Consider the following 20,891-nt stretch of genomic DNA (forward strand, 5'->3'; position numbering starts at 1 on the left):
TAGAAAATACGGCCCCTTTTCACCAGCGAGTGACCGCATCTTGCGAGCAGGTCTGTATGAGCTCCATTGTTCCACAGACTGTCACTAACATTATCTGGAGATATCACAGGAGTCCCGTCACACTGAGAGGTGTAGAAAACAAGTGGAGGAGGGGGCGGGGCCGCAGGGCTCTCACAATCAGTGAGTGTCAGCAGCACAGTATGGGGCTGGCTTTACTGTGTAAATGGCTGCGGCTGCTTACAGAGGCAGCGCACGGTCTGACCATCTAACCTGCAGACGGACCATCCACCCACAGCACCCCTGCATTAGCGCTGCGGCACCAGCGCACACTTTCGTAACCGCTGGTTTAAGCAATGCTCCAGCAATATTCCAGAGATCAATTAACTCAGGGCCTAATTCAGACCCGCTCGCGAGCGTAGGACGCTCGCAAGCGGGTCGATGGTGCCCTAATGCGCATGCGCACGACGGAGGAAGCTCCGTCGAGAGACCCGCATGCGCGAGACCCGCATAGCGACAGCCAAGCTGTCCAAGAGGCCGCTCCATTTTTAGGTAGGAGGGCCCTGATTCAGAGCGAGCGCTCTGGTCAGAGCGTCCGGCTCTGAATCAGGCCCTCAATTCCCAAATTTGTGGTTATTTATCTTCTCCCTGTCCATTACAGCTCATCAGAATCATGCTAAGCCGGTCACCTGTCTTCGAGAGAATCATCTCTGTTGAAAATGCATGTTCAGAAGGGTAATCCAGACTCATAATAGGCAGCAAAGATGTGTCCTTACACATCTTTGCTGTAGTCATGCCAAAAAGGCCCTCTCGGCACGCCAGGTCCTGTGAGACTCTGCTAGCAGAAGACGCCTTTTTTGCATCTTTTTTGTCAAGAATGCATCTAAGCCGCAATGCGAAGCAACTAGGACGCACCAGTAGACTGTGTTGATTAATTTGATATGTGACACTTGTATATCCGTGTGCGACTGAGTCTCCGAATCTGCATATGAAGTGCTACAATGTAGCGGCTGCAGCTTTTTTCAATCCATATTCCATTGTGCTTCATCTATAGACTCAGGTGCACACAGATATACAAGTGTTGCATATCAAACTAATCAGCACAGTCTGCTGGTGTGTCATAGTCACATTGCATTCTCTGCAAAAAAAGCCGTCCCGACGCTAGCAGTGTTGTATGGGACCTGGCGGCTCACTCACACCAGTCAACTCGCGCTGCGTGGCGCATTGAGGCTAGATGTATGAGGACACATCTGTAGCAGGTGAATCAGCCACAAAATCCAGAACATGGCGAGTAAAAGCATGCTCCTTTGGCAAGGAGTCCAGGCAAATAAGACATTTTTGGGTTTTATTCTGTCAGGGTGAATGTATCAAAAGTTCTTTCTCTGGAGTCTGTCATAACCCAATTCCTGCTTGTCACTTGTCTCACTTAAAGTGCTAATATAGAAGACTTCATATTGTATGAGACAAATCTTATTTGCTTGTAAGCAACTCACTCATCGTGGTAGACATTCTTGCAGTTCCACTATGTATACTAACTTGAAGATGGTCAATGTAATGTGGTTAATTATTATGGGCTTGATTCAGAGTCGCATGCAAAGTGGCCGTGTCCATGGCGTCACTACGTGATTCAAAATAACCACGCATTTCCAACTGTATTCTGCCCCTACAAATCCCCTTGTGAGAACAGCAGTAATCATTATCAGCACGGACTTACTGCAGTTCTAACCTGAGTGCAAAAGATCTGCCTGAAAATGCTGGATCTATGTGTACACTTACTTCTGTATAGGCCGCAATTTGTCTAAACACCCACAGCAAGCTAATGGTAAATGCGAGCAGCCCGTTGTCAGGCAGTTACCCCAATCTGCTTCTTTGCTGGTGAAGGCTTTGCAGGGCAGCGTATCATGTGGCAGAGATTAATATTATTTAACAATAATGCCATTATAGAACTCTTTTGCTTTTTCACTGGTGAACTGAGGGCCTGATTCAGACCCGCTCGCGAGCGCTGAGCGCTCGCAAGCAGGTCGATGGTGCCCTAGTGCGCATGCGCACGACGGAGGGAGCTCCGTCATGCGCATGCGCGAGACCCGAGTAATGACGGGGTAGCCGTCGTTATGGGTCTCGCACCAAAGGGGCGTGCTGTCGATGTTGATTGACAGCACTCCCCCTTTGGTGGGAGTGCCGGGGGCGTGGCTGCCGGACGGAGACGTTCCCATGGGAACGCCTACCGTCTGGGTCCGGCCCCACTGATATCACTAGTGATGTCAGTGGGAGTGATTTTGGCTCTGATAGAGCCAAAATCACTCCAGGGCTTGCGGTCACCGAGACCCTACCGCAGGGTCTCGTCGCAAGCCCGATGGTCGCGATGGTCTTGACCATCGCGACCATCTTTTTGGCCGCTCGCATATGCTGTGGGTGGTCACCCACAGCTATGCGGGCGGCCAGGAGGCCGCTCCAAGTTTAGGTAGGAGGGCCCTGATTCAGAGCGAGCGCTCTGGTCAGAGCGTCCGGCTCTGAATCAGGCCCTGAGTCCTTTAAACTTCACCAATACATGGACATTCTCGTTTAGAATTAGTTTGTACAATTTACTATTCTATTTACCATTCTCCCAACAATTATTAATATGATTAATCATATTTTACTATTAATAATTCATAAATTGTCCAAGACCTGATGCTGCAATGGAGCCATGAACTATCATCTTGGATGAGATGAGGTTCTTTTGATATAATGCAGTGTTCTTTTTTCCAGCAATAAATTCTCATTTATGCCACAAAATAAAATTTTGTTGCAATTAATCCACAGAGCATTCTACCATTAGATTTCATCATGGATCATCTGGGTATCTTTAGCAAATATGAAAGATGGTAATGATCAATGGCTTGTGCTTTGTGTCATCCCATGCATACTAGTTATGTTCAGTAGTTTGCATTTTGTGGACTCATAAGCAAGGGACGGCTTGAATCTTTCAGCCCTGATGACCAGTAGTAGTGAGCAGCCCATGCAGGGCGGTAGGGAGAGGTGTTCGAGTGGTGCAGTAGCCAAGGGTAGGGCCTGGCCCATAGCCCATGCATCTTGCTAGCAGGGTGCATGGAACAGAACCCTGTGTTCCAAGCAGCATTTCTGCAGTGCTGCTTGGAGCGTCCATAGGACACTCCGGGCATGCACCCTGCAGAGTAGAGCTCTGGGCAGCTCTACACTTTCTCCTGCCAATGGCCCAGCCCCCTTCTATGATGTCACATGTGTGGGGGCGTGTCCTGCCCCTGTAACTGCAGCTTTACCTATATGTCTAGAATATGCTATACTCAAAAGGAATGAAGAGCTAGCTATACACCATGGATCAGTAGCTTTATCATCAGTCAGGATAAGAATAGTTATTCATACCATTTCTCTATAATGAAATATATTACAATTCAAGGGGCAGTGACTGAATAATATGAGATATGGTAAGAACTTATCCTTGTTATCTCTATTTCTACGAAGTCCATAGGGTTCAACAGGATACCTTGGGGTATCGGCGATGGCGGCAGACATCGGGCACCTCAGAGTTAAGTTTTCAGCCTCCTAGGATGCACTGGGGTCCCTCTCCTATACCCCGCCCCGAGCCAAGGCATCTCAGTTACGTAACAAGCCATAGGCTGGAGGAGAAGAAAGAGAGAAGAAAAGTCTGGAACACACAAGAATCACATTCTCACCAAAAGGAGACGGAAAACTGGTGACCAGAACAGAGCCCATCTGCAGCACAGGTGCGACAGGGTGGGATTCCTGTGGAATCCTATGGACTTCGTAGATATAGAGATAACAAGGGTAAGTTCTTACCATATTTTCTACTTCAGGGTCCATAGGGTATCCACAAGATACCTTGGGGATGTCCCAAAGCAGTATCCTTTAAGGGTGGGGACGCTCCTGTGCAGAGAGGAGAATCCGCCGCCCGAAGGAAGCATTCTGAGAGGCGAAGGTACCAAATGCATGATACCTCACAAAGGTATGAACAGAAAACCACGTGGCCGCCTTGCATAGCTGAACAGCTGAGACGCCACGGCGAGATGCCGACGAAGGACCCACAGACCAATTAGAATGAGCAGTAAAGAAAGGCGGGAACAGGAAGGCCCTCATAAGTGTAAGCCTCAGTAATCACCATGCGAATCCACCCTGCCAATGTTTGCTTATTGGCAGGCCATCTCTTCCTATGGAAACCATAGAGGACAAACAAAGAGTCCGACGCCCGAAGAGAACTGGTACGGTCTACATAAATCCTTAGAGCACGTACCACATCCAGTGAGGCCTCACCAGCTGAAAGGTCTGGGGAATTAAAGGCTGGCACTATAGTTTCCTCAATAATGTGGAAACTAGGTACTACCCTAGGTAGAAACCCAGGGCGAGTTTGAAGAACCGCCCTGTCCTTATGAAAAATCAGAAAGGGAGGGCGACATGAGAGAGCCCCCAAATCTGACACCCTTCTGGCCGAAGCAAGGGCCAGAAGAAACACAGTCTTAACTGTAAGCCATTTTAAAATCCACTGAGCCCAGTGGTTCAAATGGCGGTCCTTGGAGAGCCCACAGGACCACAGCCTAAAACCCAAGGTGCCACTGGTGGAACGAAGGGAGGCCGTGCGAAGCACACCTTGCATAAAGGTGCGGACATCAGGAAGAGTAGCAATCCTACGCTGAAACCACACTAACAGGGTAGAAACCTGCACCTTCAGGGAAGTAAGGCGAAGACCATGATCTACGCCCGCCTGTAGGAAAGCCAAAACACTGGATATCCTAAACACCTGAGGATCATAGCCTCTAGGGAGACACCATCCAAATAAAGAATGCCCCATTCTGTGGTAAATTTTTGCAAAAGTAAGCTTCTGAGCTCTGAGCATGGTGTTAACTACAGGGCGGGAGAAAACCCCAGGACCTTAAGAGGGCTGTAGCAACAGCCACGCCGTCAAAGACAGACGATCCAGGTCTGGGTAATGGCAAGGACCTTGAGACAACAGGTGCAGACGTTGAGGTAACAGCATCGGAGTGACTATGGAGAGACTCTGAATATCTGAGCACCAATTACGTCTGGGCTACAGTAGAGCTATCAACAGGAGCATGCCTCCTTCTAGCTTGAGTTTTCAAAGCACTCAAGGAAGCAGGAAGAACGGAGGAAAGAGGTATGCAAACTGAAAGGTCCACCGGGCCAATAGAGCGTCTACCAGAAGAGCCTCCTCGTCTCTAATTCTTGACCCGTACACAGGCAGCTTGATGTTGTGTCGGGAGGCCATGAGGTCTATCTCTGGAAGGACTAGGAATGGAAACACCTCATGGATGAAGAGACCATTCCCCTGGATGCACGTCTTGACGGCTGAGGAAGTCTGCTTCCCAGTTGAGCACTCCTGGTAAGAACACTGCCGGCTGGGTGATTGCCTTCCGCCAAAGCCAGAATGCGGAACACCTCCTACAGTGCCGCCTGACTTCCGGTACCTCCTTGGCGGTTTATGTCATCAACCGCAGTGGCATAGTCTGACAGTACCTGCACAGGTTGACCGTGGAGAACAAGACTTGCCTGCTGAAAATCTCCGAATACTGCTCAAAGTTCCAATATGTCGATTGGAAGTGCAGATTCTGCCAGTGTCCACCGACCCTGAAACAAGTGTGAACCTGTTACTGCCATTGTCAGAAGGACCCAGTCCATAATCCAAAAGGGGCAACCCTTGTAAATGTGAGCCGTCTGCAGCCACCCTGCCAGAGACAGACGTACCTCCGGGGAAAGCACTATTGTCTGTGTCTTTAACCGATGGGGCAACCCATTTCACCTGAACTGGGCATACTCCACCATGTCGAACGTCAACAGGAACCCAGTTACCTCATTGCCGAGTGAATGGACACTCGGCGACCCTGAAGGCAACTGCGTACCTTTTGCAAAGCAGAGATCTTGTCCTCTGTCACAAAGAACCTCTGTTGTTGAGGGTCCAGCAGGGGTCCGAGATGGAGCATCCTCTGTGAGGGAAGCAGGGAGGACTTCTTCCAGTTTATCAGCCAGCTGTGAATCTGCAACACAGATATGGTCAGTTGCAGATGGTGCTGAAGTACCTCCGGAGACCCCTGCTGACAGCAGGAGGTCGTCCAGATAGGGTAACAAACGGTATACAATCGGGAAACCGGCTGCCTTAATACCAGCAGCCGGCTTCCCGACTGTCATATCCCGACGAGGGTGAAATGCCGGGCGTCTAGATGTAGACACCTGACATTTCCCCGACGCCAGGAGACCGTCGCCCGGCATCCCGATCGAAAGGGATGCCGGGCGCTGCGAGCGGACAGCCGCGGGGGGTAGGGTTAGGTTTAGGGCACCGGGGGGGACTTAGGGTTAGGCACCCCCCCGGGAGGGTTAGGCTAGGGGGAGGGAGGGTTAGGCACCCCCCCCCAGGGACTTAGGTTTAGGCAGCGGGGAAGGGGGGGTTAGGCACTTAGAGGGGGGATTAGGCACTTGGGGGGAGGTTAGGGTTAGGCACTCCTAAGAAAGGGTTAGGGTTAGGGGTTTAGGTTAGTTTATACTTACCTTATACTTACCTTAGCGACGATCGGAATTTCCAGCGCTGTCGGGCTTCCGCTGCCGGGCTCTGCTCATCTGTCGTCCAGGCGGCCAGCGGTATTTCATACTGATTCCTAACAAACGAACCCCCTGCATCTACAGGTGGACTGCCATAACTGCCATGACCTTGAAAAACACCCGCAGTGCTGTGGAAAGGCCAAAGGGCAGTGCCTAAAACTGGAAACGTTGTTTGACCACAGCGAACCTGAGGAAACGCTGGGAGCTGGAGCAAGTGGCATATGCAGGTAGGCATCCTGAATGTCCAATGACACCATAAAATCCCCAGGTTCCATAGTCAATATGATGGAAGGCAGGGTCTCCAACCTGAACCGAGGAACCCTCAAAGACTTGTGGACGGGTCTGAGGTTGAGAATAGGCCGGTAAGTCCCATTGGGTTTCTAAACCAGAAAAGAAATTTGTAGTAATACCCCATTCCCCTCAGAGGAGACGGAACAGGCACTATAACCCCAGCTAGGGGCACAGAGTGCACAACTTTCTGGGATTCCAGGGCCTTGTCATGATCAGATTGAGGGCTTCTGGTGAAAAACAGTTTTGTAGGCCTTCTGTGGAAGGAGAGGGCATACCCGTGAGAGACCACTTCTCTTACCCAAGTGTCAGTGGTAGTTTAATACCAGCACTGGGTGAACTGAATAAATTGGTTTCTCACCAGGTCCGTCCTGTCAGGCTGATGGCTGATCATCAGATTTGGATGCCGGGGCGTCTTGTACTCCAAGCCTGTTTCCTTGGATTGGTAGACTTTCTGGCTTCTGACGGACTTATAAAGGACTGTGCTTTGGACTTACCCTGGACCCGATAGGACGAAGTCCCAGACCCTGAAAGAACTGTGGTCGAAGGTAGACAAGCGAACTTAGCTGTAGCCATCCTGCCCACAATTGTATCCAGACCAGGTCCAAGGAGGACCTCACCATTAAAGGGGGTAAGCATTTCAACCCTTTCTTGAAGACTGCAGCAGCTCTCCATGAGCGCAACCACAGGCAGCGGCGCACCGCCCCTGCTGCTCAGGAAATCCTAGGAGTGATGAGACCTATATCTAAGGCTGCCTCAGTAACCTATATGGCTTAGTCTCTGAGATTGACCACTAACTCCAACAGCTCAGCTGAAGAGTCCATGGTCAGAGACTTCAAGGCATCTGCCCATTGTTCCATTATTCTAGCTACCCAGCTAGTCATAGCTGGTCTGGAAGCCCTCCCCCAGTAAGGGAGTATATGGATTCCAACAACGTAGCACTTTACGATACGTAGCATTTGAGAGAACACAGGCAAGGTTGCAGTACCTCACCAGGCGTGTAATGAACTACAGGAAATGGATAGTCTGCAGCTAACATTCCTGTGATATCACTAACAAAGGGAATTCCACAGAATATCCTTACATATAAAGGTTTCGCGCCCACGAAACCTCGCATTGGCGAAAAAGTATCGCTCAGGCGAAAAAGTTTTGCTTTTGGTGAAAAAGTTTCGCTTTTGGCGAAAAATTATCACACAGGCGAACACAGATCGCCTTTCGAGCGTGGCATACACGCGAAAACTCATTGCCGAAGCGAAGAGTATCGAGTAGCCGAAAGGGCGCAATATGCAGACCTCATAAAGCGTGCCCCATGTTGGCTTAAGGGATATCCATGCAACATGGAATGGATGTAGCAGTCAGTCTCTGTACAAAAGTAGAGAGAGAGACCCCACCCAAATAATAACACAGGATTAACGGAGCTCCCATGGAGCCTCTGTGAAACACTGCATGAAGCCCCAGGGAGGGAAAGACAGCTGTATAAATGTCTCCTCACTTACCTGCCACTCATAACTGCTAGAGTGGAACAGCAGGGTGTACGTCATACCTGCAGACATAACCGCATGGTAATAGCACACAGTATGGCACTGGGTATAATGCGACCACGTAGCATATACATACAGTATATTATAAGATATATATATATATATATATATATATATATAGTAGTAAAGCAAATTAAAGGTCCTATCTGATGCTCAGTAAGCTGCAGGAACCTACTGCCAACTATGGCAGAGTGCAACACACAACCATATGTGACAATTCTCACAAATACATGGCTTTGTAAATGTGAGATATTATAACATGACCAGACCACACTCAGTGGGTATCTCAGAGACAGTTTGGTGCTGACAGTTTGTGAAAATAACCGACACAGACAGACAGCGCTAGCATAAATCACACAGTCAGAATAGCTTGCACTACAATCAACTACGCAGACTCAGGGCCTGATTCTGACTCGCTCGCGAGCGCTGAGCGCTCGCAAGCGGGTCGATGGTGCCCTAGTGCGCATGCACACGACGGAGGGACCTCCGTCGTGCGCATGAGCGAGACCCAAATAAGGACGGGGTAGCCGTCGTTATGGGTCTCGCACCAAAGGGGGCGTGCTGTCGATGGTGAGTGACAGCACGCCCCCTTTGGTGGGCATGCCGGGGGAGTGGCTGCCAGACGGAGGCATTCCCATGGGAACGCCTACCGTCTGGGTCCGGCCCCACTGACATCACTAGTGATGTCAGTGGGAGTGATTTTGGCTCTGATAGAGCCAAAATCACTCCAGGGCTTGCGGTCACCGAGACCCTACCGCAGGGTCTCCGTCGCAAGCCCGATGGTCGCGATGGTCAAGCCCATCGCGACCATCATCATGGATGCTCGCATAAGCTGTGGGTGGTAACCCACAGCTATGCGAGTGTCCAAGAGGCCGCTCCAATGTTAGGTAGGAGGGCCCTGATTCAGAGCGAGCGCTCTGGTCAGAGCTGAAAGGAGGGTAGGTACATCCCACGGGACCGCGGAGGCCAGGAACACCACCGAGCTTGAATTCAGGACAATTACCATCACTGCTACCCACCGTGGACCCCTCCACACCTACCGGTAGGTAATTCCACCCTGCAGCAGAGCGGGACGCCGCCATTTCATTAGACATTATCTTTCCCCCTCCCACCCCCAGACCCCCACATCGCACATCCTACACCCACTACTACACTCCTTTCCCATACACAGGAGCGCACGTATACCTACCCTCCTTTCAGTGTATATGCTTAGCAAGATTTGGTACTCTTGCATACGTTGCAGCACCTACCTGATCCTTCCTATTTCCCCAAACTTACTAGTTCCACCCCACCATCTCTTTTGGAAGCGCGACCCACCTCTTCCGCTCTGGTCAGAGCGTCCGGCTCTGAATCAGGCCCTCAGTGTCTGGTAGGCAATAGTACTGCATACACTGACCCCGAAAGGGGGAGAGGTAAGCAGGGGGACCGGGTACACACAGCCAGAGAGAACTGCGACACAGACATAAAATGGCCGCCGGAGACCTCAGAGGCAGTGTAGCCCGGGGAGGAGATCAGCTTAGCATAGCCAGACCGCAGTGGAAATGCGCGCTTAAGCTAAGGGGAGGCGCCGCCTGTGAGACAGGGAGGTGCACACCCCTGGCCTGCAATTAACCCCACGGACGCTGGAGCGTTTCCGCACATCCTGCCCGATGTCCCTGGTGGTCCAGTGGTTCACAGGACTCAGTGCCTGGCCCCACCGTAGGCCGTTCCCAGGGAGCCCCCCACCTGGGAACAAATGGACTGTGCCATCGGCGGGTCCCCTCCGCGGGAACCTGCCGCTTACCTGAAGCCCCCTTGAATCCGGCCACAGTCCTGGGATTCCAGAGTCTTCACTAGCTGATGTCCCGGAATCACGCTAGGAACCCTGGATCAGTACCGGCGTTCTAGCACCAACGGGGTGTAGGAGCAATAGCAAGGACGGCCTAATGGCCTGTCCATGCTATTTGCTCTCAGCAAAACAAACTTCAGGGGCTGTTTGAACAGCCCCCCTCTGCAAAGGTGATCCAACACCGAGCCAGGCACCTACGAAACTGAGATGCCTTGGCTCGGGGGCGGGGTATAGCAAAGGGACCCCAGTGCATCCTGGGAGGCTGAAAACTTAACTCTGAGGTGCCCGATGTCTGCCGCCATCGCCTATACCCCAAGGTATCCTTTAGATACCCTATGGACCCTGAAGTAGAAATACTGATTTCCAACTCAATGCTCCACTGTATCTGTGAAACCCACAGGATTTTATTTTTAAGGTATTTTTAAGGTACATTCACAACTTGAACATACATTCTATAAAACAGGTCCCCTCAAAACCACACCTGATTGTCATCTCAGTGACTGGAACATCTGCCTCTAACTATCCCTTTACCAGAGCCGATTATTCCAGGTTGTTGCCTTGCACTTTTGAATAGTTTTCCATTAATAACAGTGAATGTTAATAAGTATATGAAAAAAAGTTTTGTTTTGTGTGTGTTATTTGCAGCACTTAAATAATTTCAGATAAAATGTAATTAGGGGTTGACAAACACTTTCACAAACAGACTGTTAAGGGAGCCGAGGCTGCATACAAGTGTTGGGCTATTATACTGTTATGCTGGCTACAGGTTACAATATCACCAGTGTTATTGGGCAAATGCTCTAATATTTCAGCATGCGTGTCCCCAAAATGACCACAATGTTATAATAATCCCATCAAAATCATTACTCTGGCCAAGCCCAAGGATCAGCATATGTGTGACCAGCTTTACAAACTGCTATATGACAATATAATGCCTACTGGTTGCTATAGATAGAAAAAAGTGACACACACATCCTGTCCCCTGATGGCAAGAGACTCTTGTGATGCCAAATCTCCCTTGTCCCTCTTTCCTAGCAAAGTAGGGATGGTCATTTGATCTCCGCCATCGATGGCAAAACCATTGAAGGGTTGGTAATTATCGATGGCCATCCCTATAACAAACTGTTCATCTTTTTGGTTTGATGTATAGATTGTATGAATACATATCTCCGCTAGATAAAAAGTGTCTGTAGGTTTGAAAGTATATTTTTGCACCTGAGCCCAACACTTGTTACTATGTATCATCATTGTATCATGACCTGTAATCATATATAATGAATACCACTGAGAGGTGTGTCCTACATTACTGTACATATGAAGAAAATGCCTTTTCTGAAGACAAATGTTAAATACCCTGTATGTGTATAACTGTATAAAGGTACAATGATGTGTGATGTGTCTTGTCAGTGAGGTCAGGGATTTTGCAGAAATAGATCATTCCCCAAGAAATGTATCACAAAACACACAGTAACCAGGATTAATTTATTTTGTGATTTCTTTATACGAGAACAAAATGTATTGCATCCTCATTCTGTTATCAATAATCCCGATTGTCTTAAAACATCCAAATAATGAAACAGTTATGAATGGTGACTTACCTTTAATCCAGGCTATTAAAATTAATATTGCTGCTGGTACTATTAAAACGGACAATAATAAAGGAAACCGACTTCTTTTACATGTTGAATCTGATGTTGGTGTTCCTGATAAATGTTCACCACTTAGGGCAGGGCACCTACAGAACAAAAGAATTTACATGTAATCTTATTAGTTCAGATCAGCATTCCCACATACAGTTAACGTGAATTACACCCATATTAATCAGGACAATTACACTATTTCTAATTTATTTGTAAAATGTGTCAGTTTAGGGACCATTGCTGAGAGACCACAGATCAAATCAGGCTAAGAAGACAGGTCTGTTGCTCGGTGCAGCATGTGCTGGACGTTATGTAAATCATTCAGGTACTAGGGTCATGTAAGTAGTTTAAAAATAAAGTTTTTTTAAAATGTATGTGAAATAATGGATTATCCTGTAAAGAGTGCCAGTCATGCAGAAGTCTATTACACACACACCCACACATTATCTCTCCTTGTCTAGAGATAGAGGGGGAGATGTAGCAAGCCCTGGAGAGAGATGAAGTGAAGAGAAATAAACTACCAACCAGTCAGCTTCTGTCATTTACAAGCTGATTGGTTGGTACTCTCTCCACTTTATCTCCCTTCAAAACTTGATACATCTTCCCCAGAGAGTGAGAGAGCATAGTTATAGAACTATGTGCTCGATTCAGACCCGCTTGCTAGATGCGTACGCTCGCACCCAGCGTAAGCAAATCAGGCACACACCCAGCAAGGCAGGTGAACGCGCGGCAAGGCATAAGCACGACCACTATGTCTTGGCGTGCGATCACTTTGTGTATGCAGACACACACCAGCCTGTCTTAAGACACACACTTGCGCACGTCATCTCCAGGAAGTGATGGTACCATAGGATGCATACGCAGTGCTTGAGATTGACTATACCCTACCGCAAGCACTGCGAGCACTTCAGTGTAAAATTCAACTTGGTGACGTGTACTACGACGCTGCATTTTAAATATGCCCGCCTCTGGAACGGCTTTAAGACGCTCAGGCACGCCTGCGTTCGCACCTCCACTCCCCCATTTTTAATGGCCAGCCCCTGTCACCACCCACAAACGGCTTCTCGTCATTCATTCAACCGGGCTGTCTATGCTCGGCGAGCGTACGATTCCCGATCGCTTGGATTAGTACGTGCACTGCGATGCGTACGCATGCGCAGAATGCAAACATCGGCCGGCTACGAGCGAACGCTTCCTAGCGAGCGGGTCTGAATCAGGTCCCATGTCTGTTCTCATATCAGTAACATGCAGATGTGTAGATGACACACTTCCAGTTACACCTACAATCTGGCAAATAGAATTATTTAAAAGAAAAAGAACAGAGGCTGCAATGTTATTATGAGAAAAAGTGTAAAAACACTGTATTGTGATTAATGCCGATTTTTAATTGACCAAAGTTACTTTCTTTGGAGTAAGCACACATGCAACATACTCGTCGTGGAGTAAAATGTATTATCACCTTGGTAAATGAGGGACACCAAGCACATTGCAAGCTGGAGCTCCCACATACAGTAGCTTGTTGCAATGTGTAGTGCATACAACATACAGTATATCACCCCAACACAAACAGGTCATGATAATAATGATGGACTGTCCTGGTTTCTTATAATCAATAACATAGCTGGAAGAGTTACTTTGATCATCGGCTGATTATTATGCTACGTTTGGCAGATGTTTCAGAGAACAAAACAGCTCAAGTTGCTAATTTGTAATGTGATGTCAGCATGCAACATGAGGGGAAAACATCATCACATAGGATATCGGTGACTGGGCCATGATATGCTTTGCATTAATTCAAAGTGTTAGGCGAGTAACTGCAGATTAGTTGAGAGCCAATTTCAACTTGTTACACAAGCAGAAGCAAAAATTGGTCTGATGAAACGCCACACAGCAAGGTATGGTTGCATATACTGCAGATCTCACCTGGCTTCAATCATATGCGAGTACAGTGATCCATAGAGCACAGACAGTGGACTAGATGACTTGATTAAGTGACATTTTTTGAAATACATACTGATGAAACCATTGTAGTGTGGATCTGCCCATCACGAAATCCTGCACTGCTATCTGTAGCTTTCTGCTGCAAAGTGTTAAATCCAAATCCAGGACTCAAGTTCAGTTTCACATCAATTGCAAGAATTATTGAACCTATAAAGCTGAGGATTATCCCGTGTGAGAGCTGCTGTTACACTTTCAGGAATGTTACAGTATCTTCTACTATTACATCTTTTATTGCTGAACTAATTTATTCCATCCTATTATTAACTGTGGGCCTGATTCAGAGATGTACACAAAGCTGATGGTGTGCATACAACTTCAATGTTTTGTGACCAGCGCATGTGCAGGATCTGTACTGCGAATGTGCAGATCTGTGTCTGCGACGACAGTCTCAGTGCACCCTAAGCCGCAGCATGATTGACAGCGGCCGTGGGGAAGGAGCGGCGAAAGCCAGCATCAGAGAAAATGGGGTCGTGACAGCCCCGTTTTCTGGGCATGCCGAAGCCAGTGACTGCGTGCTTGGATGCAGCTTTACTGGCCCCGGAAGCATGAAATACACGGCCTGAAGGTTACTCAGATGTTGGATGGTCACGCAGTTGATCCAATGGCTGCGCCTGCAGACACAGCATCAGATCAGAGAAGCCGGCAGTGGGCGTCTTATTACATAAGACACCTCCTGCGGCTTGTGCATACTGTAGCACAGCCACTGCGTACTAAGACGCAGTAGCTGTGCTAATGCGTCCATCTCTGAATTAGGCCCCATACAAGGCTTGTACTAGCCTTGGTTTGTCATACAATCCAGGTTAATCCAGGCTTTCTGACACATATATATTGCAATGGCTCCATTGAATTTCCATATAAATCGTATTTGACTCTAACACTACTAGCACAGCTAGACACTATTAAAATCAGATTGATGATCATCAATATGTCTGTGCCCATAGATGAAATTAGTTACATTGTGAGCTCATTAGAATGCCATTAGTGTTGCTGTGCTCTGGGCCTGATTCAGAGCCGGACACTCTGACCAGAGCGCTCGCTCTGAATCAGTGCCCTCCTACCTAAAAATGGAGCGGCCTCTTGGACGCTCGCATAGCTGTGGGTTACCACCCACAGCTATAGTGAGCGTCCATGATGATGGTCGCGATGGTCAAGACCATCGCGACCATCGGGCTTGCGACGAGACACTGCGGTAGGGTCTCGCTGCCGCAAGCCCTGGAGTGATTTTGGCTCTATCAGAGCCAAAATCACACCCACTGACATCACTAGTGATGTCAGTGGGGCGGACCCAGACGGTAGGCGTTCCCATGGGAACGCCTCCGTCTGGCAGCCACGCCCCCGGCACGCCCACCAAAGAGGGCGTGCTGTCAGCCACCATCGACAGCACGCCCCCTTTGGTGCGAGACCCGGAGCGACAGCTTGGCTGTCGCTATGCAAGTCTCGCGCATGCGCACGACAGAGCTCCCTCCGTCGTGCGCATGCGCATTAGGGCACCATCGACCCGCTTGCGAGCGGGTCTGAATTAGGCCCTCTGTGTAATAAGCCTCAGTCTAAACATTTCCAGTCATTTATTATGTTACAGCCTGAACATGTAAATGCTCCTTTTTGCAGTTTTAAACAGTTGGTGCCTGCAAATTGAAAAAGGTAGGGTTTAAATGTTCAGGCTATGTTAATTGTTGCCATATGCTAATAGGTGATAACTTTTGCCACAGTCACAGGGATTAATTATCGTCTACATCATCGGATGAACTGTGGAACTGAATATGTAATTTATGTGATCATTTGCCCCTGCAAACATATCTATGTGGGTAAAACTATACAGATGGTCAAAAAAAGAATTGTGATGCATAGATCATCCATTAATAAAAGCTGCCCTCAAAGTGGACTCAAGTATTTCACCTGTGGCTAAGCACCTTGTCTTACATGTACTTATTATTTATGATTTTACATTCATTTCAGTTGCCTATTCCTACCCCTACGTAGAGGTGGAGATAGTAACAAGAGTTTACTACAATGTGAATGGCAGTGGATCTATAAACTTAAATGAATGGTGCCATTTGGTTCAAATGAAGAATTTACCTTGTCATCTTTTTTATAAGTTCAATATGGAGAGCCTGCTTGCACGTATTATAGGACCTCTTATAATGTGCTTAGGTTTCTTTGTTGCTATAGATGGTTAATTATGCTATATGTGGTTTGGATCATGCCTTAAGATTCTGCATTCTAAATTTTTCTATACCAGATTCTACAATACTCTTCAATACCCATATTTTTAATTCGGATTTTTGGTATTCTGTTTGTGTACCTTTGTTATGTAGAATTAGGCAAGTTGGCAATCATTCCTTAATTTTAAGTGCTATGCTCTCGACATCATTAGCTTTTGTAGTTTTTTATTTAGCTAGTCTGATGACTGTTTTATATAACAAGCTAGTTTGATGACTGTTTGATATAACATATATCTATATATATATATATATATATATACACATATATATAAACACATACTATATATATATGTATATATACACACACACACATATATATATACATATATATATATACACACATACACAGATGTCCAGGTGCAAATCACACCACGCATGGTGCGAGTCACGCGCCTGCGAACGGGTACACGCACTGCATTCGCACCCGCTACCCCATAGGTATGCATGGTGCAAACGCAGCGCAGTATGGTGTACCGTGGCGCATACAGCTGCGGCTAATAGCACGGCATGATGCATGCGCACTTCTCTCTCTATATATATATTGTGACACAGGGTATTGAAACGAGGATTCCAAACAAGCAGATATTTTTGGTAAAGCAGTGACTTTTTAAAAGCAGCAAACACTGCACCTTAGCATACGTGAGGTTAGGCCTGCACACATACAGGAACATAACATAAAATAAACAAACATAAAAGTCTCAGCACTCCATGTGCTAATCAGTCAGCAGTGGCTTGCAGCCACAATTTGGGCATGCTCTCCCAGCATAGCCCCTGGACCTGGCACTACAACAGTGTCCCTACTTCCTGGCTGCAACTCAGCATAAGGGCAATGAGCAACAGGTGTGTGAGTTTACTTTTAAACCCTTCCTGATATCTCTGGGCGACCTGAAAACCCGGAATTCTATATTTCCAGATTGAGCTGTGCAGCCTAGAAAACCCAGAATTCCAAACTTCTATTGTAGGTGCTGATTGTGCCAATCTTGTTTTCCTCTCCCTAAAGCTGGCCACACACATAGCGATATTTTACCCGATCTAATCGATTCCGGCACATTGGAATGACAGATCGTGTAAAATATGGCCAAATTGAGAGTAAATTGTGAGTCCCCACTCACGATCACAATGCGCGTCCCCGCTGGTCGCACATCACATCGTCAGATCTACCGTGCAGTAGGGCAGATCTGACAATCTAGGACACGATGCACTGTGAAAGTCTGGATGCAGGAGAAATCGTTTGAAGTTTGGACACCAAATCGTGTGCATATCGTGTGCTGAGCTGCCGGGGAGAGTTTCAAGGGAAATCGTACACATCGGCTCATCGTGTGCACATTACTATGTGTGTGGGCACCTTTAGAGGGAGCTGTTCCCACCAGAATGTGGGCGATTCAGATGAGAAACCACCCCTCTCACCACATTATATTTATCCATGTATCCATGTACACAAATCCGGCACTGTATTACCTGAGCATGATGTTGTCTTGCCAGGGTGCCTTCCTAGGGGATAGCACACCCCAAATGTAAACTGACAGATAGGCGGCACTTCCAGACTTTAAAGTGCATAAAACAATAAATTAAATAAAAAAATAAATGAATAAAGCACCATTGATTTATGCACTTTAAAGTCCGGGAGTGCCGCCTATCTGTCAGTTTATACAGTATATATATATTGGGAAGAACTCTGGCTGGAAAGAGCACAAACACCGGCACACTTGCAAGGTAGAGTGGACTTCATTGGTAACTTCAACTACAGGTCCTGTTGTTCACCCTTGGCAGGGCTCCCTAACGCTAGCTTTCACAAACTGTTGCCTGGCCACTTGCTGGCGTCAGGAGCGCTGATAACAGTACCTATTCCAGCTATGGGCCGTATTCAATTAGCGGCGAAAACTGAAGTTTTTTTCGCCGCAGGCGAAAACTGACTTTTTCGCCAAAAAAGGCAATATTTTCGCTAAAAAAAAAACGCAAGTGGCGGAAACAAACTGGAGAAAAGTTCCATTCCAGACCAGGCAAAAAAAAATCCAAAATCCCTATTTTTGGCTAATTTGGGCATTTCTTTTAGAACCCTTTGGACACCCCCCTAATGATAAATGACCCCCCAAAAAATCATAAGTTGCGCACTTTGGCGAAAAACGACCGCGCATATATATATATATGAGCAAGCGCATCCAGAATAATGCAAAAGAAGAAATGTATAGATATAATCATCAAAAAATCCAGCAGTAGATCATAAAGTGCATGTTCAGCATAGAGTATCAATTTTCCAAAGAGGCATGATAACAGAGTCCACAAAATCCATAGACAATACTTAGCATAAGTGTCATGGTCAGGGCCGCCATAAGGGGGGGATGCCGGGACTGTAGTCCCAAGCCCGAACACTGGCAGAACGGGAGGGGGCCCGCGCCCGCTCCTACCCCCGATGCACAGCCTGCACTATCCCCCTTCCCATGGGCCAATTCCCAGCCTCTGAATGCAATGGGGCTGAGCCAATGTGACATTTACACAAGCCAAGCACTATATTAGTTCCGTTGTGCTGATTTTCTCGAACTTAGACAGGGATAACCCATTAGATACGCTTATACAAAATGTATCCCTGAATGCAAGAGTCATTTCTATAATCTATACTTTACTTCGCTCTACATTCAAACTTGGCAAACATTGCTCCTCGATTTCCTGATTTATCAGCGGATGATCTACTTCGATCCCATGCTAAAGTCTGCACGCTATTACCTTATTCCTCCTACACTGCAATATTTTTGAATATGCTGCATAGGGCATACTTATCTCCACATAGGATGTTCTTAATAGGGGATTCGCCAAATTCAAATTGTTACAAGAGTGGAACTCAGCTAGCAGACCTGTATCATAGCCTTTGGGCATGTCCCATGATTCGACATTTTTGGCTCCAGGTTCGTGCTTGTTCTATTGCCAATTTGGTCAACTATATTCCTTTTACACCAGAAAGGCTTTGTTTGAAATACTTCCTCCCTGTACCCTTGTTACGCAGGGTGGTAGACGCCTCTTGCTGGCAATAGGTGCAGCAGCTTGTACAGCTATGCTGCAGACCTGGATACACCCTCTCCCATCCTCACTTTGGCTTTTCAAAGCTAAGATACAATACTTGTCCAAGGTGACCTCCATTCTAAGCAAGAAACTTAAAAATGATTTCTTATGTGGGAAAGTTATATAGCTACGCCTTCCAATCCTATGCAGACCCAAATCCATCACGGTTTACAGAATTCGTCCTGGTTTCTTTTACAACTTGCAGCTAATGATCCACTGATACAACTACAAAGTGGGGCCACTACTTGTCAATTTTTTACATACAGTCAGGTGCATAAATATTGGGACCAGAGCCGTAACTAGACTTTTTGGTGCCCTGTACCAGAGAGAGCATTGGCGCCCTCCTCATTTTTCAAAGGGACATAATGCACCCAAAAAAGGGGAATGGCCTCATGGGGAAGGGCCAGGGAAGACATAGGGGAGATCAGGAGATGCTGGGGATAAAATAAGAGGAAGCTAAAAGTGAGAATGATAATAAACAGAAATTTGACAGGCCCAAACTGCGTCCCCTGACCTGTGGTGCCCTGTGCGATGGCACCGGCCGCACTACCCTAGCTACGGCCCTGATTGGGACATTGACAGATTTTTCATATTTTGGCCTCTATTCACCACCACAATGGCTTTGAAATTAAACAAACAAGATGTGCTTTAACTGCAGCCTTTCAGATTTAATTTGAGGGTAATTACATCCAAATCAGGTGAATGGTGTAGGAATTACAACGGTTTCTATATGTGCCTCCCACTTTTTAAGGGGCCAAAAGTAATGGGACAAACTAAACAATCCTAAATCTAACTTTCACTTTTTAATACTTTGTTGCAAATCCTTTGCAGGCAATTACAGCCTGAAGTTTGGAACGCATAGACATCACCAGACGCTGGGTTTCATCCCTGGTGATGCTCTGCCAGGCCTCTACTGCAAATGTCTTCAGTTCCTGCTTGTTCTTGGGGCATAAATATGTCCCAATATTTATGCACCTGACTGTATTCTTTGTGGGACGTGGGTGGGGTTGGCAAGTTACCTAGTTTTTCCGCTTGTACAACTTTGATGTATCACTTTACCTTTTATTGTACTTACATCTCAATATGTTGGAGCCTATCTGGTTCCTCAATTTATAGTCTTGCCAATGCTATATATCCTAGGTATTATTGTACTAATATTGTTATTATTTTCTTTTGCCATGGATATTTGCTTTTATGTTCACTACAATGTTTGTTAGCATGACACTTGTTGCTTCAATAAAAATGTGTTAAAAAATATGAGTTGTTTTGATTGTAAATAGTCTTCTAGAATTGTACAAACAGCAAATAATTGGGGATCCATTTAAATACATTACAAACTGCTTAAATACATTACAAAGTGTTAATTTTGCATTTACAAACACAAAGCAAATATGTTGGGTGAGGACGAATCCTGGATTACGTAATCTCTGAGCAGCTGGAACAGCAAGTCCTTTTGTACAGAGGAAAATGCTGTGTGCCATAATAACTGCACCTCCTCCAGCTCATTTAAATAATTCTGCCCTGTAAAATTAGATTTTCCAACTTCAAATATAGTCATGTAATCTGTTCTTAGTAGCATGCATCTGATACTCCTTAGTCTTCTCATCAGCAAATGTAAACTCTTGTAGTCCCACAGATAGATCCACTTTGACCCACATGCAAACTTCTGAAACATTTGGTGCCTGGTGCAAAACTGGGCATGACGTAAAAAGTATATGTGCTGTAAATTTGCATTTTT

General features: G+C 46.8%; 1 protein-coding gene across 9 annotated transcripts in view; it reads right to left on the bottom strand.

Moving 5' to 3' along the window:
* Positions 1-20,891, bottom strand: part of TNFRSF14 (TNF receptor superfamily member 14) — a 102,573-nt gene that overhangs the window by 18,164 nt on the left and 63,518 nt on the right. For all 9 annotated transcript variants that reach the window (XR_015877772.1, XM_088468190.1, XM_088468188.1 and 6 more), the window contains one exon: positions 11,835-11,971. Coding sequence is in view for 8 of the 9 variants with exons in the window: in XM_088468190.1 (XP_088324316.1) it covers positions 11,835-11,971 (137 nt within the window). In the remaining variant the exon portion in view is untranslated. The remainder of the gene's footprint in view (positions 1-11,834; positions 11,972-20,891) is intronic.

This window comes from Taudactylus pleione, unplaced genomic scaffold, assembly GCF_031769625.1.
Source record: "Taudactylus pleione unplaced genomic scaffold, aTauple2 ptg000082l, whole genome shotgun sequence".
Lineage (NCBI taxonomy): Eukaryota > Metazoa > Chordata > Amphibia > Anura > Myobatrachidae > Taudactylus > Taudactylus pleione.